Below are 26,756 nucleotides of genomic sequence, written 5' to 3'. Positions count from 1 at the left end.
GAATTTCTTTCATTGAAATGCAAGAGTTGGAATATTTCAGTAGTGTTTTGTTGTGGTTTACCATGTCACAGTTACAGTCCCTTGATTTTTCAAAGTTCATTTTGAATTTCTTTTGTTGAAATGCAAGAGTTGGAATATTTCAGTAGCGTTTTGTAGTGGTTTACCTTGTCACAGTTACATTCTCTTAATTTTTCAAAATTCATTTTGAATTTCTTTCGTTGAATTGCAAGAGCTGGAATATTTCAGTAGCGTTTTGTTGTGGTTTACCTTATCAGAGTTACATTCTCTTGATTTTTCAAAGTTCCTTTTGGATTTCTTTCATTGAAATGCAAGAGTTGGAATATTTCAGTAGTGTTTTGATGTGGTTTACCTTGTCAGAGTTACATTTTCTTGATTTTTCAAAGTTCATTTTGGATTTCTTTCTTTGAAATGCAAGAGTTGGAATATTTCAGTAGTGTTTTGTCATGGTTTACCTTGTCACAGTTACATTTTCTTGATTTTTCAAAGTTCTTTTTGAATTTCTGTCATTGAAATGGAAGAGTTGGATTATTTCAGTAGCGTTTTGTCGGGGTTAACCTTGTCAAAGTTAAATTCTCTTGATTTTTCAAGGTTCATTATGAATTTCTTTCATTGAAATGCAAGAGTTGGAATATTCCAGTAGCGTTTTGTTGTGGTTTACCTTGTCAGACTTACATCCTCTTGATTTTTCAAAGTTCATTTTGAATTTCTTTCGTTGAAAAGCAAGAGTTGGAATATTTCAGTAGCGTTTTGTCATATTTTACCTTGTCACAGTTACATTTTCTTGATTTTTCAAAGTTCATTTTGGGTTTCTTTCATTGAAATGCAAGAGTTGGAATATTTCAGTAGTGTTTTGTCGTGGTTTACCTTGTCACACTTACATTCTCATGATGTTTCAAAGTTAATTTTGGATTTCCTTTCATTGAAATGCAAGAGTTGTATTATTTCAGTAGTGTTTTGTCGTGGTTTACCTTGTCACACTTACATTCTCTAGATTTTTCAAAGTCCATTTTCAATTTCTTTCATTGAAATGCAAGAGTTGGAATATTTCAGTATTGTTTTGTTGTGGTTTACCTTGTCAAACTTACATTCTCTTGATTTTTCAAAGTTCATTTTGGATTTCTTTCATTGAAATGCAAGAGTTGGAATATTTCAGTAGTGTTTTGTCGTGGTTTACCTTGTCACAGTTACATTCTCATGATTTTTCAAAGTTCATTTTTCATTTTCTTTCGTTGAAATGCAAGAGCTGGAATATTTCAGTAGTGTTTTGTTGTGGTTTACCTTGTCACAGTTACATTTTCTTGATTTTTCAAAGTTCATTTTGGATTTATCTCGTTGAAATGCAAGAGTTGAATTATTTCAGTAATGTTTTGTCGTGGTTTACCTTGTCACAGTTACATTCGCTTGATTTTTCAAAGTTCATTTTGAATTTCTTTCGTTGAAATGCAAGAGTGGGATTATTTCAGTAGCGTTTTGTCGTGGTTACCTTGTCACACTTACATTCTCTAGATTTTTCAAAGTCCATTTTCAATTTCTTTCATTGAAATGCAAGAGTTGGAATATTTCAGTAGTGTTTTGTTGTGGTTTACCTTGTCACGGTTACATTCTCTTGATTTTTCAAAGTTCATTTTGAATTTCTTTCATTGAAATGCAAGAGTTGGATTATTTCAGTAGTGTTTTGTCGTGGTTTACCTTGTCACAGTTACATTCTCATGATTTTTCAAAGTTCATTTTTCAATTTATTTTGTTGAAATGCAAGAGTTGGAATATTTCAGTAGTGTTTTGTTGTGGTTTACCTTGTCACAGTTACATTTTCTTGATTTTTCAAAGTTCATTTTGGATTTATCTCGTTGAAATGCAAGAGTTGAATTATTTCAGTAGTGTTTTGTTGTGGTTTACCTTGTCACAGTTACATTCTCTAGATTTTTCAAAGTCCTTTTTCAATTTCTTTCATTGAAATGCAAGAGTGGGATTATTTCAGTAGTGCTTTGTCGTGGTTTACCTTGTCACAGTTACATTTTCTTGATTTTTCAAAGTTCATTTTGGATTTCTTTCATTGAAATGCAAGAGTTGAATTATTTCAGTAGTGTTTTGTTGTGGTTTACCTTGTCACGGTTACATTCGCTTGATTTTTCAAAGTTCATTTTGAATTTCTTTCATTGAAATGCAAGAGTGGGACTATTTCAGTAGTGTTTTGTCGTGGTTTACCTTATCACAGTTACATTCTCTTGATTTTTCGAAGTTCATTTTGGATTTCTTGCATTGAAATGCAAGAGTTGGAATATTTGAGTAGTGTTTTGTTGTGGTTTACCTTGTCACACTTACATTCTCATGATGTTTCAAAGTTCATTTCGGATTTCTTTCATTAAAATGCAAGAGATGGAATATTTCAGTAGTGTTTTGTTGTGGTTCACCTTGTCACACTTACATTCTCTAGATTTTTCGAAGTTCATTTTCAATTTCTTTCATTGAAATGCAGGAGTTGGAATATTTCGGTAGTTTTTTTGTGGTGGTTTACCTTGTCACAGTTACATTCTCTGGATTTTTCAAAGTTCAATTTGGATTTCTTTCGTTGAAATGCAAGAATTGGAATTATTTCAGTAGTCTTTTGTCGTGGTCTTGTCACAGTTACATTCTCTTGATTTTTCAAAGTTCATTTTGGATTTATCTCGTTGAAATGCAAGAGTTGGAATATTTCAGTAGTGTTTTGTTATGGTTTACCTTGTCACAGCTACATTTTATTGATTTTTCAAAGTTCATTTTGAATTTCATTCATTGAAAAGCAATAGTTGGAATATTTCATTTTAGCACCGTCGGTGTTTGCTGTTTAACAGATACACTATTTTTATTTTTAAAAGCTCATTTTTGAATTTCTTGCATTTATCTCAAAGAATTTGAATATTTCAGTAGTGTTCTTTCATGGTTTGCCTTGTCACATTTAAACTCGATTCATTTTCCAAAGTTCATTTTGGATTTCTTTCATTGAAATGCAAGAGTTGGAATATTTCAGTAGTGTTTTGTCGTGGTTTACCTTCTCACAGTTACATTTTCTTAATTTTTTAAAGTTCATTTTGAATTTCTTTCATTGAATTGCAAGAGTCGAAATATTTCAGTAGTGGTTTGTCGTGGTTTACCTTCTCACATTTACATTCTCTTGATTTTTCAAAGTTCATTTTGAATTTCTTACATTGAAATGCAAGAGTTGGAATATTCCAGTAGCGTTTTGTTGTGGTTTACCTTGTCAGACTTACATTCTCTTGATTTTTCAAAGTTCATTTTGAATTTCTTTCGTTGAAAAGCAAGAGTTGGAATATTTCAGTAGCGTTTTGTCATGTTTTACCTTGTCACAGTTACATTTTCTTGATTTTTCAAAGTTCATTTTGGGTTTCTTTCATTGAAATGCAAGAGTTGGAATATTTCAGTAGTGTTTTGTCGTGGTTTACCTTGTCACACTTACATTCTCATGATGTTTCAAAGTTCATTTTGGATTTCCTTTCATTGAAATGCAAGAGTTGAATTATTTCAGTAGTGTTTTCTCGTGGTTTACCTTGTCACACTTACATTCTCTAGATTTTTCAAAGTCCATTTTCAATTTCTTTCGTTGAAAGGCAAGAGTTGGAACATTACAGTAGTTTTTTGTTGTGGTCTATCTTGTCACATTTACATTTTCTTAATTTTTCAAAGTTCATATTGGATTTTTTTCATTGAAATGCAAGAGTTGGATTATTTCAGTAGTGTTTTTTTGTGGTTTACCTTGTTACAGTTACATTCTCATGATTTTTCAAAGTTCATTTTTCATTTTCTTTCGTTGAAATGCAAGAGCTGGAATATTTCAGTAGTCTTTTGTTGTGGTTTACCTTGTCACAGTTACATTTTCTTGATTTTTCAAAGTTCATTTTGGATTTATCTCGTTGAAATGCAAGAGTTGAATTATTTCAGTAATGTTTTGTCGTGGTTTACCTTGTCACAGTTACATTCGCGTGATTTTTCAAAGTTCATTTTGAATTTCTTTAGTTGAAATGCAAGAGTGGGATTATTTCAGTAGTGTTTTGTCGTGGTTTACCTTGTCACACTTACATTCTCTAGATTTTTCAAAGTCCATTTTCAATTTCTTTCATTGAAATGCAAGAGTTGGAATATTTCAGTAGTGTTTTGTTGTGGTTTACCTTGTCACAGTTAAATTTTCTTGATTTTTCAAAGTTCATTTTGGATTTCCTTTCATTGAAATGCAAGAGTGGGATTATTTCAGTAGTGTTTTGTCGTGGTTTACCTTGTCACAGTTACATTCTCATGATTTTTCAAAGTTCATTTTTCAATTTCTTTTGTTGAAATGCAAGAGTTGGAATATTTCAGTAGTGTTTGGTTGTGGTTTACCTTGTCACAGTTACATTTTCTTGATTTTTCAAAGTTCATTTTGGATTTATCTCGTTGAAATGCAAGAGTTGAATTATTTCAGTAGTGTTTTGTTGTGGTTTACCTTGTCACAGTTACATTCTCTAGATTTTTCAAAGTCCATTTTCAATTTCTTTCATTGAAATGCAAGAGTGGGATTATTTCAGTAGTGATTTGTCGTGGTTTACCTTGTCACAGTTACATTTTCTTGATTTTTCAAAGTTCATTTTGGATTTCTTTCATTGAAATTCAAGAGTTGAATTATTTAAGTAGTGTTTTGTTGTGGTTTACCTTGTCACGGTTACATTCGCTTGATTTTTCAAAGTTCATTTTGGATTTCTTTCATTGAAATGCAAGAGTGGGATTATTTCAGTAGTGTTTTGTCGTGGTTTACCTTGTCACAGTTACATTCTCTTGATTTTTCAAAGTTCATTTTGGATTTCTTTCTTTGAAATGCAAGAGTTGGAATATTTCAGTAGTGTTTTGTTGTGGTTTACCTTGTCACAGTTACATTTTCTTGATGTTTCAAAGTTCCTTTCGGATTTCTTTCATTGAAATGCAAGAGATGGAATATTTCAGTAGTGTTTTGTTGTGGTTCACCTTGTCACACTTACATTCTCTAGATTTTTCAAAGTTCATTTTCAATTTCTTTCATTGAAATGCAGGAGCTGGAATATTTCAGTAGTGTTTTGTCGTGGTTTACCTTGTCACAGTTACATTCTCTTGATTTTTCAAAGTTCATTTTGGATTTCTTTCATTGAAATGCAAGAGTTGAATTATTTCAGTAGTGTTTTGTCGTGGTTTACCTTGTCACAGTTACATTCCCTTGATTTTTCAAAGTTCATTTTGGATTTATCTCGTTTAAATGCAAGAGTTAAAATATTTCAGTAGTGTTTTGTTGTGGTTTGCATTGTCACAGATACATTCTCTTGATTTTTCAAAGTTCATTTTGAATTTCTTTCGTTGAAATGCAAGAGTTGGAATATTTCAGTAGTGTTTTGTAATGGTTTACCTTGTCAAAGTTATATTCTCATGATTTTTCAAACTTCATTTTTGATTTAAGTCATTGAAATGCAAGAGATGAAATATTACAGTATTGTTTTGTTATGGTTTACCAAGTCACAGTTACATTCTCTTGATTTTTAAAGTTTCATTTTTAGTATCATAACTTGAACTTCAAGAGTTGGAATATAACAGTAGTGTTTGGTTGTGGTTTACCTTGTCACAGTTACATTTTCATGATTTTTCAAAGTTCATTTTGGATTTCTTTCATTGAAATGCAAGAGCTGGAATATTTCAGTAGTGTTTTGTCGTGGTTTACCTTGTCACAGTTAAATTCTCTTGATTTTTTTCAAAGTTCATTTTGAATTTCTATCATTGAAATGCAAGAGTGGGATTATTTCAGTAGTGTTTTGTCGTGGTTTACCATGTCACAGCTAAATTCCCTTGATTTTTCAAAGTTCCTTTTGGATTTTCTTTCGTTGAAATGCAAGAGTTGGAATATTTCAGTAGTGTTTGTCATGGGTTTACCTTGTCACAGTTACATTCTCTTAATTTTTCAAAGTTCATTTTGAATTTCTATCGTTGAAATGCAAGAGTTGGAATATTTCAGTAGTGTTTTGTTGTGGTTTACCTTGTCACAGTTACATTCTCTTGATTTTTCAAAGTTCATTTTGAATTTCATTCATTGAAATGCAAGAGTTGGAATATTTCAGTAGTGTTTTGTCGTGGTTTACCTTGTCACAGATACATTTTCTTGATTTTTCAAAGTTCATTTTTCAATTTCTTTCGTTGAAATGCAAGAGCTGGAATATTTCAGTAGTGTTTTGTCGTGGTTTACCTTGTCACAGTTACATTCGCTTGATTTTTCAAAGTTCATTTTGGTTTTCTTTCATTGAAATGCAAGAGTTGGAATATTTGAGTAGTGTTTTGTCGTGGTTTACCTTGTCACAGTTACATTCGCTTGATTTTTCAAAGTTCATTTTGGATTTCTTTAGTTGAAATGCAAGAGTTGGAATATGTCAGAAAGCGTTTTGTCGTGGTTTACCTTGTCACAGATATAGTTTCTTGATTTTTCAAAGTTCATTTCGGTTTTCTTTCATTGAAATGCAAAAATTGGAATATTTCAGTAGTGTTTTGTCGTGGTTTACCTTGTCACAGTTACATTTTCTTGATTTTTCAAAGTTCATTTTGGTTTTCTTTCGTTGAAATGCAAGAGTTGGAATATTTCAGAAGAGTTTTGTCGTGGTTTACCTTGTCACAGATATATCCTCTTGATTTTTCAAAGTTCATATTGAATTTCTTTCATTGAAATGAAAGAGTGGGATTATTTCAGTAGTGTTTTATCGTGGTTTACCATCTCACAGTTACATTCCCATGATTTTTCAAAGTTCATTTTGGATTTCTTTCATTGAAATGCAAGAGTTGGAATATTTCAGTAGTGTTTTGTTGTGGTTTACTTTGTCACACTTACATTCTCACGATTTTTCAATGTTCATTTTGGATTTCTTTCATCGAAATGCTAGAATTGGAATATTTCAGTAGTGTTTTGTCGTGGTTTACCTTGTCATACTTACATTCTATTGATTTTTCAAAGTTCATTTTGGATTTCTTTCATTGAAATGCAAGAGTTTGAATATTTCAGTAGTTTTTTGTTGTGCTTTACCTTGTCACACTTACATTCTCTTGATTTTTTAAAGTTCATTTTGGATTTCTTTCATTGTAATGTAAGAGTTGGAATATTTCAGTAGTGTTTTGTCGTGGTTTACCTTATCACAGTTACATTCTCTTGATTTTTCAAAGTTCATTTTGGATTTCTCTCGTTGAAATGCAAGAGTTGCATTATTTCAGTAGTGTTTTGTCATGGTTTACCTTGTCACAGTTACATTCTCTTAATTTTTCAAAGTTCATTTTGAATTTCTTTCGTTGAAATGCAAGAGCTGGAATATTTCAGTAGTGTTTTGTCGTGGTTTACCTTGTCAAAGTTACATTTTCTTGATTTTTCAAAGTTCATTTGGATTTATTTCGTTGAAATGCAAGTTGGAATATTTCAGTAGTGTTTTATCATGGCTTACCTCGTCACAGTTACATTGTCTTGATTTTTCAAAGTTCATTTTTGATAGCTTTCATTGAAATGCAAGAGTTGGAATATTTCAGTAGTGTTTTTTCATGGCTTACCTTGTCAAAGCTACATTCTATTGATTTTTCAAAGTTCATTTTGGTTTTCTTTCATTGAAATGCAAGAGTTGGATTATTTCACTAGTGTTTTGTCGTGGTTTACCTTGTCACAGTTACATTCTCTTGATTTTTCAAAGTTCATTTTGGATTTCTCTCGTTGAAATGCTAGAGTTGGATTATTTCACTAGTGTTTGTTTGCGGTTTACCTTGTCACATTTACATTCTCTTGATTTTTCAAAGTTCCTTTTGGATTTCTTTCATTGAAATGCAAGAGTTGGAATATTTCACTAGTGTTTTGCCGTGGTTTACCTTACCACACTTACATTCTCTTGATTTTTCAAAGATCATTATGGACTTCTTTCATTGAAATGCAAGAGTAGGAATATTTCAGTAGTGTTTTGTCGTGGTTTACTTTGTCACAGTTACATTCTCTTGATTTTTCAAAGTTTATTGTGGATTTCTTTCGTTGAAATATGATTTGTTGTGCTTTACCTTGACGCAGTTACATTTTCTTGATTTTTGTTAGGTTAGGCTAGATCAAGTTAGGTTAGGTTAAGTTAGGTTAGCCTAAGTACGCGCGTGTACGTAGGCTAACCTAACCTAACTTAACCTAACCTAACCTAACTTGATCTAGCCTAACCTAACCTAACCTAACAAAAATCAAGAAAATGTAACTGTGTCAAGGTAAAGCACAACAAAACATATTTCAACGAAAGAAATCCGCAATAAACCTTTAAAAATCAAGAGAATGTAACTGTGACGAAGTAAACCACGACAAAACACTACTGAAATATTCCAACTCTTTCATTTCAATGAAAGAAGTCCATAATGATCTTTGAAAAATCAAGAGAATGTAAGTGTGGTAAGGTAAACCACGGGAAAACACTAGTGAAATATTCCAACTCTTGCATTTCAATGAAAGAAATCCAAAAGTAACTTTGAAAAATCAAGAGAATGTAACTGTGACAAGGTAAACCACAAACAAACACTACTGAGATAATCCAACTCTAGCATTTCAACGAAAGAAATTCAAAATGAACTTTGAAAAATCAAGAGAATGTAACTGTGACAAGGTAAACCACGACAATACACTAGTGAAATAATCCAACTCTTGCATTTCAATGAAAGAAATCCAAATTGAACTTTGAAAAATCAAGAGAATGTAGCTGTGACAAGGTAAGCCATGATAAAACACTACTGAAATATTCCAACTCTTGCATTTCAACGAAAGGAAATTCAAAATGAACTTTGAAAAATTAAGATAATGTAACTGTGACGAGGTAAACCACGACAAAACACTACTGAAATATTCCAACTTTTGCATTTCAACGAAAGAAATTCAAAATGAACTTTGAAAAATTAAGAGAATGTAACTATGACAAGGTAAACCACAACAAAACACTACTGAAATATTTCAATTCTTGCATTTGAACGATAGAAATCCAAAATGAACTTTGAAAAAGCAAGAGAATATAACTTTTACAACTTACATCAAGAAAAAACACTACAGAGATGTTACATCTCTTGCACTTCAAAGAAAGAAAACCAAAATGAACTTTGAAAAATCAAGAAAATGTAACTATTACAAGGTAAAACACAACGAAAAACTACTGAAATAATCAAACTCCTGCAGTTCAATGAATGAAATCCAAAATGAACTTCGAAAAATCAAGAGAATGTAAGTATGACAAGGTAAACCACGACAAAACACTACTGAAATATTCCAACTCTTGCATTTCAATGAAAGAAATCCAAAATGAACTTTGAAAAATCGTAAGAATGTAAGTGTGACAAAGTAAACCACAACAAAACACTACTGAAATATTCCAACTCTTGCATTTCTATGAAAGAAATTCAAAATGAACTTTGAAAAATCAAGAGGATATATCTGTGACAAGGTAAACCTTGTCAAGAAAATGTAACTTTGACAAGGTAAACCACGACAAAACACTAGCTGTGACAAGGTAAGCCATGATAAAACACTACTGAAATATTCCAACTCTTGCATTTCAATGAAAGAAATCCAAAATGAACTTTGAAAAATCAAGAAAAAGAAATCCAAACGAAAGAAATCCAAATGAACTTTGAAAAATCAAGAAAATGTAACTTTGACAAGGTAAACCACGACAAAACACTAGCTGTGACAAGGTAAGCCATGATAAAACACTACTGAAATATTCCAACTCTTGCATTTCAATGAAAGAAATCCAAAATGAACTTTGAAAAATCAAGAAAATGTAACTGTGATAAGGTAAGCCATGATAAAACACTACTGAAATATTCCAACTCTTGCATTTCAACGAAAGAAATCCAAATGAACTTTGAAAAATCAAGAAAATGTAACTTTGACAAGGTAAACCACGACAAAACACTACTGAAATATTCCAACTCTTGCATTTCAACGAAAGAAATTCAAAATGAACTTTGAAAAATTACGAGAATGTAATTGTGACAAGGTAAACCATGACAAAACACTACTGAAACATACCAACTCTTGCATTTCATCGTAAGAAATCCAAAATGAACTTTGAATAATTAAGAGAATGTAACTATGACAAAGTAAACCACACCAAAACACTACTGAAATATTCCAACTCTTGCATTTCAACGAGAGAAATCCACAATGAACTTTGAAAAATCAATAGAATGTAACTGTGATAAGGTAAACCACGACAAAAACTACTGAAATATTCCAACTCTTGCATTTCAATGAAAGAAATCCAAAATGAACTTTGAAAAATCAAGAAACTGTAAGTGTGACAAGGTAAACCACAACAAAAAAATACTGAAATATTCAAACTCTTGCATTTCAATGAATGAAATCCAAAATGACCTTTGAAAAATCAAGAGAATGTAAGTATGACAAGGTAAACCACGACAAAACACTACTGAAATATTCCAATTCTTGCATTTCAATGAAAGAAATCCAAAATGAACATTGAAAAATCGTGATAATGTAAGTGTGACAAAGTAAACCACAACAAAACACTACTGAAATATTCCAACTCTTGCATTTCAACGAAAGAAATCCAAAATGAACTTTGAAAAATCAAGAGGATATATCTGTGACAAGGTAAACCACGACAAAATGCTTCTGAAATATTCCAACTCTTGCATTTCAACTAAAGAAATACAAAATGAACTTTGAAAAATCAAGAGAATGTAGCTGTGACAAGGTAAGCCATGATAAAACACTACTGAAATATTCCAACTCTTGCATTTCAATGAAAGCAATCCAAAATGAACTTTGAAAAATCAAGAAAATGTAACTGTGACAAGGTAAGCCATGATAAAACACTACTGAAATATTCCAACTCTTGCATTTCAACGAAAGAAATCCAAATGAACTTTGAAAAATCAAGAAAATGTAACTTTGACAAGGTAAACCACGACAAAACACTACTGAAATATTCCAGCTCTTGCATTTCAACGAAAGGAAATTCAAAATGAACTTTGAAAAATTAAGAGAATGTAACTGTGACGAGGTAAACCACGACAAAACACTACTGAAATATTCCAACTCTTGCATTTCAACGAAAGAAATTCAAAATGAACTTTGAAAAATTAAGAGAATGTAACTATGACAAGGTAAACCACAACAAAACACTACTGAAATATTTCAACTCTTGCATTTGAAAGAGAGAAATCCAAACTCAACTTTGAAAAATCAAGAGAATATAACTGTGACAACGTAAACCAATACAAAAAACTACAGAAATGTTCCATCTCTTGCATTTCAATGAACGAAAACCAAATGAACATTAGAAAATCTATAAAATGTAAGTGTTACAAGGTAAACCAGAACGAAACACTACTGAAATATTCAAACTCCTGAAGTTCAATGAAAGAAATCCAAAATGAACTTCGAAAAATCAAGAGAATGTAAGTATGATAAGGTAAACCACGACAAAACACTACTGAAATATTCCAACTCTTGCATTTCAATGAAAGAAATCCAAAATGAACATTGAAAAATCGTGATAATGTAAGTGTGACAAAGTAAACCACAACAAAACACTACTGAAATATTCCAACTCTTGCATTTCAATGAAAGAAATCCAAAATGAACTTTGAAAAATCAAGAGGATATATCTGTGACAAGGTAAACCACGACAAAATGCTTCTGAAATATTCCAACTCTTGCATTTCAACTAAAGAAATCCAAAATGAACTTTGAAAAATCAAGCGAATGTAACTGTGACAAGGTAAACCACGACAAAACACTACTGAAATAATCCCACTCTTTCATATCAATGAAAGAAATTCAAAATGAACTTTGAAAAATCAAGAGGATATATCTGTGACAAGGTAAACCACGACAAAATGCTTCTGAAATATTCCAACTCTTGCATTTCAACTAAAGAAATCCAAAATGAACTTTGAAAAATCAAGTAAATGTAACTGTGACAAGGTAAACCACGACAAAACACTACTGAAATATTCCAATTCTTGAATTTCAATGAAAGAAAACCTAAATGAACTTTGAAAAATCAAGAAAATATATCTGTGACAAGGTAAACCACGACAAAACGCTTTCTGAAATATTCCAACTCTTGCATTTCAACTAAAGAAATCCAAAATGAACTTTGAAAAATCAAGCGAATGTAACAGTGACAAGGTAAACCACGACAAAACACTACTGAAATATTCCAACTCTTGCATTTCAATGAAAGAAAACCTAAATGAACTTTGAAAAATCAATGGAATGTAACTGTGACAAGGTAAACCACGACAAAACACTACTGAAATATTCCAGCTCTTGCATTTCAAAGAAAGAAATTGAAAAATGAACTTTGAAAAATCTAGGAAATGTATCTGTGACAAGGTAAACCATGACAAAACACTACTGAAATATTCCAACTCGTGCATTTCAATGAATGAAATTCAAAATGAACTTTGAAAAATCAAGAGAATGTGACTGTGACAAGGTAAACCACAACAAAACACTACTGAAATATTCCAACTTTTGCATTTCAACTATAGAAATTCAAAATGAACCTTGAAAAATTAAGAGAATGTAACTGTGACAAGGTAAACCCATGACAAACACTACTGAAATATTCCAACTCTTGCATTTCAACGAAAGGAAATCCAAAAGGAACTTCGAAAAATCAAGGGAATGTAGCTGTGACATGGTAAACCACGACAAAACACTACTGAAATAATCCCACTCTTGCATTTCAATGATAGAAATTCAAAATGAACTTTGAAAAAAATCAAGAGAATGTAACTGTGACAAGGTAAACCACGACAAAACACTACTGAAATATTCCAGCTCTTGCATTTCAACGAAAGAAATCCAAAATGAACTTTTAAAAATCATGAAAATGTAACTGTGACAAGGTAAACCACAACCAAACACTACTGAAATATTCCAACTCTTGCATTTCAATGAAAAAAATTCAAAATGAACTTTGAACGATTAAGAGAATGTAGTTGTGACAAGGCAAACCACGATTAAACACAACTGAAATATTCCAACTCTTGCAATTCAACGATAGAAATCCAAAATGGACTTTTAAAAATCAAGAAAATGTAGTTGTGACAAGATAGACCACGACAAATCAATACTGAAATATTCTAACTCTTGCATTTCAATGAAAGAAATTGAAAATGAACTTTAAAAAATCTAGAGAATGTAAGTGTGACAAGGTGAACCACAACAAAACACTACTGAAATATTCCATCTCTTGCATTTCAATGAAAGAAATCCGAAGTGAACTTTGAAACATCAAGAAAATGTAACTGTGACAAGGTAAACCACAACAAAACACTACTGAAATATTCCAACTCTTGCATTTCAACGCAGAGAAATTCAAAATGAACTTTGAAAATAAGAGAATGTAATTGTGACAAGAGAATGTAACTATGACAAGGTAAACCACAACAAAACACTACTGAAATAATCCCACTCGTGCATTTCAATGAAAGAAATTCAAAATGAACTTTGAAAAATCAAGAGAATGTAACCGTGACAAGGTAAACCACGACAAAACACTACTGAAATAATCCAACTCTTGCATTTCAATGAAAGAAATTCAAAATGAACTTTGAAAAATCAAGAGAATGTAGCTGTGACATGGTAAACCACAACAAAACACTACTGAAATAATCCCACTCTTGCATTTGAATGAAAGAAATTGAAAATGAACTTTGAAAAATCTAGAGAATGTAACTGTGACAAGGTGAACCACAACAAAACACTACTGAAATAATTCCATCTCTTGCATTTCAATGAAAGAAATCCGAAATGAACTTTGAAACATCAAGAAAATGTAACTGTGACAAGGTAAACCACAACAAAACACTACTAAAATATTCCAACTCTTGCATTTCAATGAAATAAATCGAAAAATGAACTTTGAAAAATCAAGAGAATGTAACTGTGACAAGGTAAACCACGACAAAACACTACTGAAATAATCCCACTCTTGCATTTCAATGAAAGGAAATTCAAAATGAACTTTGAAAAATCAAGCGAATGTAACCGTGACAAGGTAAACCACAACAAAACACTACTGAAATAATTCCAACTCTTGCATTTCAATGAAAGAAATCCAAAATGAACTTTGAAAAATCAAGAAAATGTAACTCTGACAAGGTAAACCACGACAAAGCACTACTGAAATAATCCCACTCTTGTATTTCAATGAAAGAAATTGAAAAAGGACTTTGAAAAATCTAGAGAATGTAACTGTGACAAGGTAAACCACAACAAAACACTGCTGAAATAATTCAACTCTTGCATTTCAACGAGATAAATCCAAAATGAACTTTGAAACATCAAGAAAATGTAACTGTGACAAGGTAAACCACAACAAAACACTACTGAAATATTCCAACTCTTGCATTTCAACAAAAGATATTGAAAAATGAACTTTGAAAAATCATGAGAATGTAACTGTGACAAGGTAAACCACGACAAAACACTACTGAAATAATCCCACTCTTGCATTTCAATGAAAGGAAATTCAAATGAACTTGGAAAAATCAAGAGAATGTAACCGTGACAAGGTAAACCACAACAAAACGCTACTGAAATATTCCAACTCTTGCATTTCAATGAAAGAAATCCAAAATGAACTTTGAAAAATCAAGAAAATCTAACTTTGACAAGGTAAACCACGACAAAACGCTACTGAAATAATCCCACTCTTGCATTTCAACGAAAGAAATTCAAAATGAACTTTGAAAAATCAAGCGAATGTAACTGTGACAAGGTAAACCACGACAAAACATTACTGAAATATTCCAACTCATGCATTTCAACGAGATAAATCCAAAATGAACTTTGAAAAATCAAGAAAATGTAACTGTGACAAGGTAAACCACAACAAAACACTACTGAAATATTCCAGCTCTTGCATTTCAACGAAAGAAAATGCAAAATGAACTTTGAAAAATCAAGAAAATGTATTTGTGACAATGTAAATGATAACAAAACACTACTTAAATAATCCAACTCATGCATTTAAACTAATGAAATTCAGAAAAACCTTTGAAAATCAAGAGATTGTAAGCCTGAAACGATAAACCACAACAGAACACTACTGCAATATACCAACTCTTGCATATGCATGAAAGAATTTAAAATGGAACTTTTAAAAATTAATAGAATGTACCTGCGACAAGGTAAACCACGACAAAACACTACTGAAATACTCCAACTCTTGCATTTCAACGAAAGAAATCCAAAATGAACTTTGAAAAATCAAGAAAATGTAACTCTGACAAGGTAAACCACATCATAACACTACTGAAATATTCCAACTCTTGCATTTCAATGAAAGAAATCCAAAAGGAACTTTGAAAAATCAAGAGAATGTAACTGTGATAAGGTAAACCACAACAAAACGCTACTGAAATATTCCAGCTCTTGCATTTCAACGAAAGAAATTCAAAATGAATTTTGAAAAATTAAGAGAATGTAACTGTAACAAGGTAAACCACGACAAAACACTACTGAAATATTCCAACTCTTGCATTTCAACGAAAGAAATTCAAAATGAACTTTGAAAAATCAAGGGAATGTAACTGTGACATGGTAAACCACGACAAAACACTACTGAAACATTCCAACTCTTGCATTTCAATGAAAGAAATTCAAAATGAACTTTGAAAAATCAAGAGAATGTAACTGTGAAACGGTAAACCACAACCAAACACTACTGAAATATTCCAACTCTTGCATTTCAACGAAAGAAATTCAAAATGAACTTTGAAAAATCAAGAGAATGTAACTGTGACAAGGTAAACCACGACAAAACACTACTGAAATAATCCAACTCTTGCTTTTCAACGAAGGAAATCCAAAATGAAGTTTGAAAAATCAAACGAATGTAACTCTGACAAGGTAAACCATGACAAAACGCTACTGAAATATTTCAACACATCCCAAATCATAGGTTTCAGACAACACATACCTATGAAAGACTAAGAAATCCAACTCAGAAAAGCCCGAAATACTAATTTACATATCCCAAATCATAAGTTTCAGACAACACGCACCTAAGAAAGGCTAAGAAACCTAGCTCATAAAAGACTGAAATAGCAAACTACTCATCCCAAACTATAGTTTTCAGACAACAAACACCTATGATGGACTAATAATCCTAGCTCTTAAAAGTCCAAATAGCAAACTACACATCCCAAATCATAATTTTCTGACAACACACACCTATGAAAGGCTAAGAAACCTAGCTAATAAAAGCCGGAAATAGCAATTAACCATCCCAAATCATAAGTTTCAGACAACACACACCTATGAGCGGCTCAGAAATCCAGTTCAGAAAAGTCAAAAATTGCAATCCAGCCATCCCAAATCATAGGTTTCAGACAACACACACCAATAAACGACTAAGAAATCTAGCTCAGAATAGTTCGAAATAATAATTTACATATCACAAATCATAAGTTTCAGACAACACACATCAACGAACGACGGGGCCCGGGGAGGGCCTTTGAGGGTCTGTGAGACCCTTGAGGGCCGGGTGGTCCTTTGGGAGCTTGGGGGACCTTTGAGGACCGGATGCTTCCTTCGGGGTTGGGGTAGGGGGATCGGAACCCTTTGGGGTTGTGGGAGAGGACCTCACGACACTGTTCAAATGGAACTTGTGTATTATAACGATCACAGAGTTTCACCCTCAAATCCTCTTCTAAAATCTCTTCAAAAATCATCTTTTAAAATGTCTCTAACTGTTTCGCCGAAATAATTCCCTAAAATAATAATTTGTTCTTAAAATATATAATAAAGCCTTAAAAGTATTAAAATGGGGGCTCGGCAGCCTTTGGGGCGCCGGGGGGCCCTTTGGGAGCCCGGAGAACCTTTGCGGACGGGGGGCTTCCTTCGGGGTTTGGTAGGGGGATCGAAACCCTTTGGGGTTGGGGTAGAGGACCTCAAGACGCGGTTCAAACGGACCTTGTGTATTATAACGACCGCTGAGTTTCACCCTCCAATCCTCTTCTAAAATCATCTTTTAAATCATCTTTTAAAATGTCTCTAACTGTTTCGCCGAAATAATTCCATAAAATGTCTAATACGGTTTCGCCCAAATAATCCCTAAACGTAATTTCAGGGTGTTCCTTTTGTTTTTGGCATCTCTGCGATGACACATTTCAAATTACTAAGAAACCTGATTCCCGCACTAAAACAATTCATCGCTAAGATCAAAACATCCGCTCGGAAACAATTCTCTTGGTAGAACTCCAAAGACATTAATATAGACATTCGCTCGGAAACAATTCTCTTTGGAAACAACAAATTAATTCCCCTTTCGTGAATCAATAATTTCCCTTAGAAACAACAAATTAATTCCCCTTTCCTGTCAAATCAATCAATCATGACATCAGCCGTCACGTGTGATCTAAACCTTGCCCTGGAAACAATTCTGGTCGAACTCCAAAGACATTAATTAACTTGACTTCATCTGTCAGACAAGGTTTCATATTTCTGGATCATAACATTCGCCTCGAGCGTGCCAAAAACACACCTGGAGAAAGAGACCTTGGAGAAAGAGGTCATTGACCCCATTAACCACGTGTTCTCCCTAGGGAGGCTATGCCCATATTTGGTGCCCTGTCACGAGCTCATGAGGCATCTCTACTGTTGGCAGTCTTATTAGGGGGTTCAGGGAGATGAAAATTACCTTCAGAAGGACTTTTTCCGCATATTTCATTAATTTTTCTGTACCATTGCTTGGGCGTGTTATAATATAGATCTTTGACTTTACTGTTATAACAATCATAAGCTGCTTTTCTTATTTTTTTTTTTTTTTTAGGAACTTACTTAGACTATTAACCTCATTAATACGATCCGCCTTAAAAAAAATGGATTTTTTTTCTTATAAGTTTTTAAAAAGTCTCAGTAACATAATGCTTATCTGTAGAGCACGTTTTATTTTTTTCTCAAGAAAATGGGATTCATAATTACTCCTCAATAAATTTCATTAATTTTTCTGTACCATTGCCTGGGCGTATTATAATATAGATCTTTGACTTTACTATTACAACAATCAGAAGCTACTTTTCTAGTTTCTTTTCTTTAGGAACTTCCTTAGACTATTAACCTCAGTAATACGACCAGCCTTAAAAAAAAATTGATTTTTTTTCTTATAAGTTTTTAAAAAGTCTCAGTAACATAATGCTTATCTGTAGAACACGTTTTATTTTTTTTCTCAAGAAAATGGGATTCATAATTGCTCCTCAATAAATTTCATTAATTTTTCTGTACCATTGCCTGGGCGTATTATAATATAGATCTTTGATTTTACTATTACAACAATCAGAAGCTACTTTTCTTATTTCTTTTCTTTAGGAACTTCCTTAGACTATTAACCTCAGTAATACGACCAGCCTTAAAAAAAAATTGATTTTTTTTCTTATAAGTTTTTAAAAAGTCTCAGTAACATAATGCTTATCTGTAGAACACGTTTTATTTTTTTTCTCAAGAAAATGGGATTCATAATTACTCCTCAATAAATTTCATTAATTTTTCTGTACCATTGCCTGGGCGTATTATAATATAGATCTTTGATTTTACTATTACAACAATCAGAAGCTACTTTTCTTATTTCTTTTCTTTAGGAACTTCCTTAGACTATTAACCTCAGTAATACGACCAGCCTTAAAAAAAATTGATTTTTTTTCTTATAAGTTTTTAAAAAGTCTCAGTAACATAATGCTTATCTGTAGAACACGTTTTATTTTTTTTCTCAAGAAAATGGGATTCATAATTGCTCCTCAATAAATTTTGGAGGGACAAAGGCATGGAGTCAACGTCATTTGTTTGATACACAGTGGACCAATTTTCAGTAGTAATCCAAGAGCCCAAATTGTAGAGTCCTGAGTCAATAAGAAGTCTATAAGCGGTTTCAGTAATAGAAAACGACTGTTTAACTTTAGCCAGCGGAAATAGGAGAAGGCTAAAGTGGTAACTACCCCCTAGAGGGGGCAGAGTAGAGACGGCTTTGTAAAACTTAGAAAGATTTGTGCAAATTAAATCAAGAGTAGTATTGACTCTGGTAGTTGGGACCTTTACAATCTGTTTTAAATTAAAAGCATTACAGGTAGATTCAAGTTTTAAATCATTTGCGTCAGACATCAGGAGAATTCCTGTATTTGCGTATTTTGATAGTACAAAGTCAGCACTTGCATGTAATTTTTCGAAGGAATAGCACTGTGACCAAGCTCGTCGAGAAAAATATTATATTTCAAATTTTGTAGGTAGTGGACCAAGAAATTCCTAGATACCCAAAATCTGAATTTAATGTGCTAATTCAAAGGATTCGAAGGGGTTATGTCATTCAGGTCAGGGGAAACAAAATCTCACAGTTCGTTGAATTTGGGTGAAAATTCTTTATTATAATTTTTATTGGTGATAATATTTTTTTTTTTTTTTTAGCTGCGAAGATACAAAATTTGATGAGCCTTCAAGAATAAAACAAAAAAAGATGATTTCAGACGCAACTGCCATTTTCCGGATTGAGGGTATGACCTGCCAGTCCTGTGTCCGGAATATAGAATCCAAACTCGGTGATACCCTGGGAATTATCTCAGCTAGTGTGGATTTAAGCAAATCCCGTGGAATTTTCAAGTTCGAGCCACAATTGATCACTCATCAAGAAATCTCTAATTCAATTGATGATATTGGCTTTATTGCAAGTAATTATATCGAGGAAGTTTTTGTTACTGTAAAAGGAATGACTTGTATGTCCTGTGTTAGAAATATTGAAAGTAATTTAGCAACAAAAAAAGGAGTAGTCAGTGTGAGTGTAGACCTGAAAGAAGGAAGAGGTAAATTTCAGTATGACTCTAATTTGATAACAAGTGAAAAAATTTGTGAAATGATTGATGATATGGGCTTTGAAGCAAGTATTTTAACACAAGAAGTAACTCTTAGTGTTATTGGTATGAAGTGTAATAAATGTGTTAAGAAGATTGAAGATAATGTTGCTGATGTCTACGGTGTGAAAGATGTTAAAGTCAATCTTAATGAAAAAACAGCTGTAGTTGAATTTGACCCAGCGAAGGTTGATGGCACGTCTATAATACAGAGGATTATCAGCTTAGGATTTGAAGCCAAGGATTTGAACAACTTCCAAGGTAAATACAGACAGGCTAGTTCCTACGTCATAACATTGTGAGTTGTGACTGTTCATTGTGAGTTGTGACTGTTCAGTGGTCTTAACGCAAATATAGTTGATGTTTTCATTGATCTATAATATCTGATCACTTCTAATCAGATAAAGTAAGGAAGTTCTGGTTAACTTTGTTTCTATTTACGTTTTTATTTCTTCGGTTGAAAAAATGTCAAAATATTTTGTACTTGTATATTGGACCAATTTAATATTTCTTAAGTATAGCTTATTTATTAGCAATCTACTTGATTTAAGTTCTAAAACAATCTTCTTTATGAAACTGTAATGCTTTGCATTTGTGTTTGGTCTGGGTTTCCTAACCTCTGCCCTTTAAATCTTTAGCGCGATCTCTCATTTCCTTTATAACAGTTTACAAGATTTTTTCTCGGATACTGTTTAAATATGTGTCATTATCGGTTTGCCGACTTCTATTACATTTTCAGTCGCTTCTATTGAATAGAAATAGAAACCTCCCGCCATCTGGACGTCTGTCGATATGATATATCGACATATGATATAGACTATGATATACTATGATAGATGATATAATTGTGGACGATACTATGATAGACTATGATATAATTGTGAGAATTAAGTTTTTTTTATTATTTCATGAACTTAGAAACAGTATTTAATAAATAAAAGAAGACACCGTAAGTTTAGGTATCCCCCCTCCCCTCAAGGACACGCCTGTTCGTTTTGTGAATGCCTTCCTATGTATGTTTCTGCGCTGGGTACATCCTTGAAATATTTTCACGGTGGCAGTCATGCTTCCCACGACAAGCCGCATATCTTCGTTTTTTTTTTACCGCTGCAAATATACTTTCTGAAAGAGGAGTGACAATTTCTCAGGAATGAGCACCAGATTAAAATTCTGTGGCGTTTTTCAAAAAGGGCCCAAGTCCACTTTTTTGTTCACAGGATTAAGTAAGGAATTGAAAAAAATGAATAAAATTACCAAATCTGTACCCCCCCCTCACCTGCAGTATAGCTATAGTTTTGAGTCCAGAGGCTGGATATAAAAGATTCGCTGACAAAATCGTCCAGTTTGCCAACAAATGTGGACAAATAAGCTAATTCAAACTAAAAACATAAGCTAAATTTCACGGTGTCCAAGGAAATTCGGACACCCTGATACCCCTGGACGCCCTGATTGTGGCTTGAACTTTAAAATTCCATGGGATTTAATTAAATGTACAATTCTAAGGAATTTTTCATTTCGGGGTGAGGGCCTACACCTTAGCTCTGCTCCTGCCCTGTACCCCTTCAAAAAAAGCATTGCTTGCATAACTAGAAATTTTCTGATTTATCCTAGTTTCATTCTTGCAAAACGAGATATTCTCAATGTTAAAATACAGTATGTAGTTTCAAGCATAACACATTTGATACCCAGGAGGTAATGACACCCAAGCTATATGGGCGATTGATGGCTCTTTACCAAGTCCCTAGTATTCTGTAGACTATGCGTTTTTTTTATTATTGCATGAACTTAGAAACAGTATTTAATAAATCAAAGAAGACACCGTAAGTTTAGGTATCCCCCCTCCCCTCAAGGGCACGCCTGATTGTTTTGTGAATGCCTTCCTATGAATGTTTCTGCGCTGGGTACATCCTTGAAATATTCTCTTGGTGGCAGTCATGCTTCCCACGACAAGCCGCATATCTACGTAATTTTTACCGCTGCAAATATACTTTCTGAAAGAGGAGTGACAATCTCAGGAATGAGCACCAGATTAAAATCCTGTGGCGTTTTGCAAAAGGGCCCAAGTCCACTTTTTTTTTTCAAAATGAGTAAATGGTTCGAAAGAGCTCGAACAGATCTATCGAGTAGCATATTTAATATGGGTTTATCTTTGATTCTGACCGAGTTATAGTTTTTTCCAAAAGAGCATAAAAAGAGCGTAAGTCGCTTATCTTCTAAATAACGAACAATTCAGAATAAAAGTTTCAAGCTCCTTAAATTCTGATTTGTGCGAAAGATTTTTTCGTTGTGCGTTTTTACTTTCATTTTGCTCTCCTGTAAAATTAGGAAAAGTGGACTTAAGCCCTTTTTTTCAAAACGCCACGAATCTTAGGAAGGACTTTAGGAAACAGAAATTGTTAAAATTAAAAGTTTTAAGGTTAAGGTGTCTTCAACCTGTTTTCTTAAGTAAGACAAAATTGACGCGTGGATTCGAGTGGTTAGGTTTATTTTTCATCTTTTGTTTTTAAGATGTAGCTGTACTCGAATGTGAGACCTCAACAAGGGCAAGAGCCGCTAGTGTTGAATCAAGAATCTCAACTGGAACTCAGATGTTCTCTGAAAAAATAGATATTGGAGGAAATGAGTTTGAAACTAAATTCTCCCGATGTTTTATTCATATTCAAGGAATGACGTGCGCTTCATGTGTGGCAGCTATCGAAAAACACGCCAGAAAAATCAAAGGTAAAATCAATGCTATTTGTGCTGGGCTGTTCTTTTCGTTTAAATTATTTCTAAACTTTATGAATTCTAACCTTGATCATAATAATTATATATTTTAAATCTTTGATAAGCTAACATGATAGCAAAATTTTTATTTTTATGTAAAAAAACATAAGAGTTAGAAACTAGGGTTAGAGAGTAGTATGAATTTGTGGATTGCTTCTACTCCAAAGTTAGATATTTTGTCGGAAATTTTTTCATTTTACTGCCCAATAAAAGCTCTTCTTCCTCAGTCACATAACTGATCCTTTTTTTCAAAGTTTCGGTTTCAAAACGATTGCATGCTAAATACTGAATGGAATTCAGATAGTTGTTGCTGTATTTTTTTTTGTATTATCAAAATTTGGAATTAAACACCATATGTGATAATCAGGATTATATATCAAGTATGTACGATAATTTGTCTGGGTACAATAATAGGAAAAGCGAGTAAGATCAATATTTGTTTGCCTCTATTTCTCATTTTTGAAAAATATTATACTCTTTTACTTCAACTGGTGCATTGAGGGTTTATGGGTCTTAAGCTACCCCGTCTTGGTTTGGATATAGTTTGATTTTGTGCAGCTTATTCTCTAGTCATGTCTTTATGTGAAAAACTAAAAGAAACCAGGAAATGACATCAAAAAATGTACAATAGCCTAAACTTTTCCACAACAGCACCCAAAAAAATTAAATTAATAAAGGACTTGGAAAAGATATAAACATGAAAATGGAAAACAAAGAAGATAAGTTGGATAACTTACAAAAGGAAGAGTGAGAAATAGGAAAAAATTAGCGTAGAACCGAAGTTAGAACTCAGTAGATCAAAGTCATCAGTTTTATTAATGAATGCTCTGCTGGCTACAGTTTTAAATTATTTTAGTCAAAAAAAAAGTTTAGTTTCTTATTTAGCATAAAAAAGATTCTGAAACTTTGTTCATTTCAACAATTGGATTAGCTCAAAAATACCTTATTACAAACGATCTTCTTTAAATTAATGGTATTGAGCATGATGGCATCTCAAACGAAATTTTATTGGCCTGGGTTTATATATTGACAAACATGGGCCGTATTTATTTCAATTCTTTATTTTGTTTTTAGGTTTAGTGACGCTTTTTTCTACTAAGGATTACTTTGGAATATTAACAGTTGTTATATACATTGCTGTTAGGTTTCAATTTGTTACTAGTATTTAAGTTACTCTGGATAGTTATATACTCGGGATTGTATCAAGTTCAATAGGTATCTTTGTAAGCTATAGTCTCTTGAGAAGTTGCAGCTTTTAACCCATCAAAGTTGTCATGAGAAACATTAGGCCAGTAAAAAGTACATTAAATGGAAATTGCATAATTTATAAATTGTCAAATGATTTGCCAAAAATAAGCGTATTCTTTCTTGTCAATGTTTTATCAAATATCCTCACATCAAGTTTTTTCTTTAATTAATCATTTTCTTACATTTACTCCTCCCTCCACTTGACTAAAGGCTAATGCTGAGATTGGAACAAAATTCTTCATATTTGTTCATTTTTTACCTTTTTTTGCGATTTCGTCTTTTAAAATGAGGTGACAACTGGAAACCCTGATATTCAAATTTCGCAGTTAACTAAAGGACCACCTTCTAAACCAGTTGATAGTCACCGAAGGATAACCGCCTATATTTTTTTACATTGTTTTCTTCTGCATAGATAATTTGCGGCAATCATATCGTCCAGACTTATACAAAAAGACATTCTAGTGAATTAATAAACGCATTGAAAACGCATGGGAAGACTAATCCTGAAAGTTAAATATCTCACAACGTTTTTTGGATCTGAGTTAGCCAGTTGGAAATACTATTACACTGGGTTTTAGTTTGCCGACGTGTGTATAACGTCGGCACGGGATGTTTCCTTCTTAGGAATCAAGGAAAACCAGCCTTGAGAGGGCAAAGAAAAATGTTCATTACTTCCGGCTTCTGGCTTACTTCTGGCTGTTCATTACTTCATTACTGCTGGCTCAAAAGCCACTCAAAATAATTCTTTGCGCTATTTACCAAATTGAAGTCACATTGTTTCGCTGCAGGATATAATTTTCTACTTGCTTTTCCCTATTTAGATCATGGAAGAAAATAAAACTGTTCTTGCAAAAATAAAAAATTTTTATACTTGCTCTCCTGTTGTATGATGAAAATGTTAGATACGTCCTTCGGTTTTTGTCCATAACGATATTAAAGAAACAATAAGTGCCATGAAGTTCCTGTCAGCTGTCACAAGAACAATATTGATTCTAGAAAAGGAAATTAACTGTGCTTAACTTGCATATTTGTTATTCTGTAGTCTAATGGACAAGTTAAGGTTGGGCATAATGCATTTATTTCAAGGGTCTTGGCTAAAAAATAAAAATGAAAAAAGATCAGAACTTTTTGTTTGTGAACAGGCAGCCCATGAACAGATATTTTTGTTTATAGTGTCTTAACTCCAAAGAAGTTCCTTCTTGTTGGGATAATTTAAACTCGAAATTGCATTGGATTAAATTAACTTGTTATGATTGATCGAAAATGTATTGGATTATTTATATGGGTGGTTATCAGCCTTTTAACTAGAATTTTACGTCAAGTTCACCCTTTAGAATACTGCCTCTAACTTTAATATGCTACATATGGTTTGGCAATATATCAACAAAATATGACATTTTTTATTGACAACAGTTATCAGAATTTACTTAAGAACGATAAGATAATATAGACGCAAAGGAAAGGATGAAATACTACTGAAGAATTTGGCGAATTAAGTTTCGTACGGTCTATGCGAAGAATTCGTTATAGAGTTTAAGTAATGAGTACACGTTCAAGGTTTTTTTTTTTGGGGGGGGGGGAGGGGGGTATTAAAGGATTTAACAAGGACAAAAATCTGATGCTTAAATAAGTTTATCACAAGGCCAATGTTTCGTAACAAATCTTGGGGTTTGTTAAGAAAACTGTCTTCCTCGTCAGACAACCCATATTTGCAGTTTAATGTGCTTCTGTAAAAGAGTTTGGAGTGGAGAATTCTTAACTTTTATCCCCATATGAGAATCCTTCCCATTCTATGCGGGTCTGAGATCTCATTGCACTGAACTCTTAATATTTTGTTGTAGAGAGCATAAGAAAGTAATTTGAGTGAAGGTCAGGTGCATGTATGATAAAAATCGTCAACAGTGTCTAGCGTTGCTCAGCACACTAATAAGGGTAATTACAAAAACATACGTATAAATATTAGTTGTAAGCCTACTCATTTATTGATCTAATCTTTTACTCTTGCTTTACATTTAGCAGAAGATAAAAAAAACACTTTTTGTGCTCAATGGTATTTTATAAGTTTCTAAGAACAGTCTATTCTCTGGATATTCTGTTTCTAACTTTTTTATAACCTATTCTGCAATTTAATCCTGCTTAAATATTTAACTCCATATTCGCCAAGATTATTGGGGTGGCCCGCTTCTGCCGCTTAAATGCTTGAATGATCAACGATTAATTTGTTTTTCAGAAGTTTGGGAACATGGAAAAGATTGAGATAAAATAAAAAATAATTAAATCTTCAGCAGCTTTTACTCTTTAAAAGACTGTGACAACAGTGCCATCTGTACTTCTATTCACCATTTGACTTGCAGATGCTATCATCTCTTGTGCTAATACAGATTAGTGCAGTGTCTCATGCTAAGATAAATGCTGTCGTGATTAGCGGAAAAGACGTACAGCCACAAACATTTTATTAAGGATCTTAGAGAATTACTGATTGTGTCTATTTCTTTACACATACTCAATTTTTTTGCTATTTGTTTTCATATTGCTAATTTGAACGTCTAGCTATTTGTCTTGCAAGTTCGATAAGGGACATGCAATTTCCGGCAAATCGGCACCTGTAAATTGTATGACAGGCATATATTTATCTAAAGAAAATGCAAAACACCACCAACCACTATCCATTATTCTTATCTATTATCTTATCTTTTTGATATAAAATTGTGGAACTTGCCTTGAATCGTATTTGCTAGTGGTATGGACGAATCTTTTCAACACTAGTCGATACGGTCGACGGGCATCCTATTTCATGAGCCTTGGTTCGACCGATG

At 32.8% G+C, this 26,756-nt stretch overlaps 1 protein-coding gene across 5 annotated transcripts in view; it reads left to right on the top strand.

Moving 5' to 3' along the window:
• ATP7 (copper-transporting ATPase 1) overlaps nucleotides 1-26,756 on the top strand; it is a 304,355-nt gene that overhangs the window by 35,558 nt on the left and 242,041 nt on the right. For all 5 annotated transcript variants that reach the window (XM_089105398.1, XM_089105396.1, XM_089105401.1 and 2 more), the window contains 2 exons: nucleotides 19,487-20,187; nucleotides 22,435-22,647. In XM_089105398.1, coding sequence (XP_088961524.1) covers nucleotides 19,536-20,187; nucleotides 22,435-22,647 — 865 coding nt within the window. In that variant the 5' untranslated portion in view covers nucleotides 19,487-19,535. The remainder of the gene's footprint in view (nucleotides 1-19,486; nucleotides 20,188-22,434; nucleotides 22,648-26,756) is intronic.

Source organism: Artemia sp. Qi Xiang Cuo, chromosome 19 (genome assembly GCF_049724085.1).
Source record: "Artemia sp. Qi Xiang Cuo chromosome 19, ASM4972408v1, whole genome shotgun sequence".
NCBI classification, from domain to species: Eukaryota; Metazoa; Arthropoda; class Branchiopoda; order Anostraca; family Artemiidae; genus Artemia; species Artemia sp. Qi Xiang Cuo.
The sequence above is the reverse complement of the archived record's forward strand: the minus strand, read 5'-3'. Positions and strand labels throughout refer to the sequence as shown.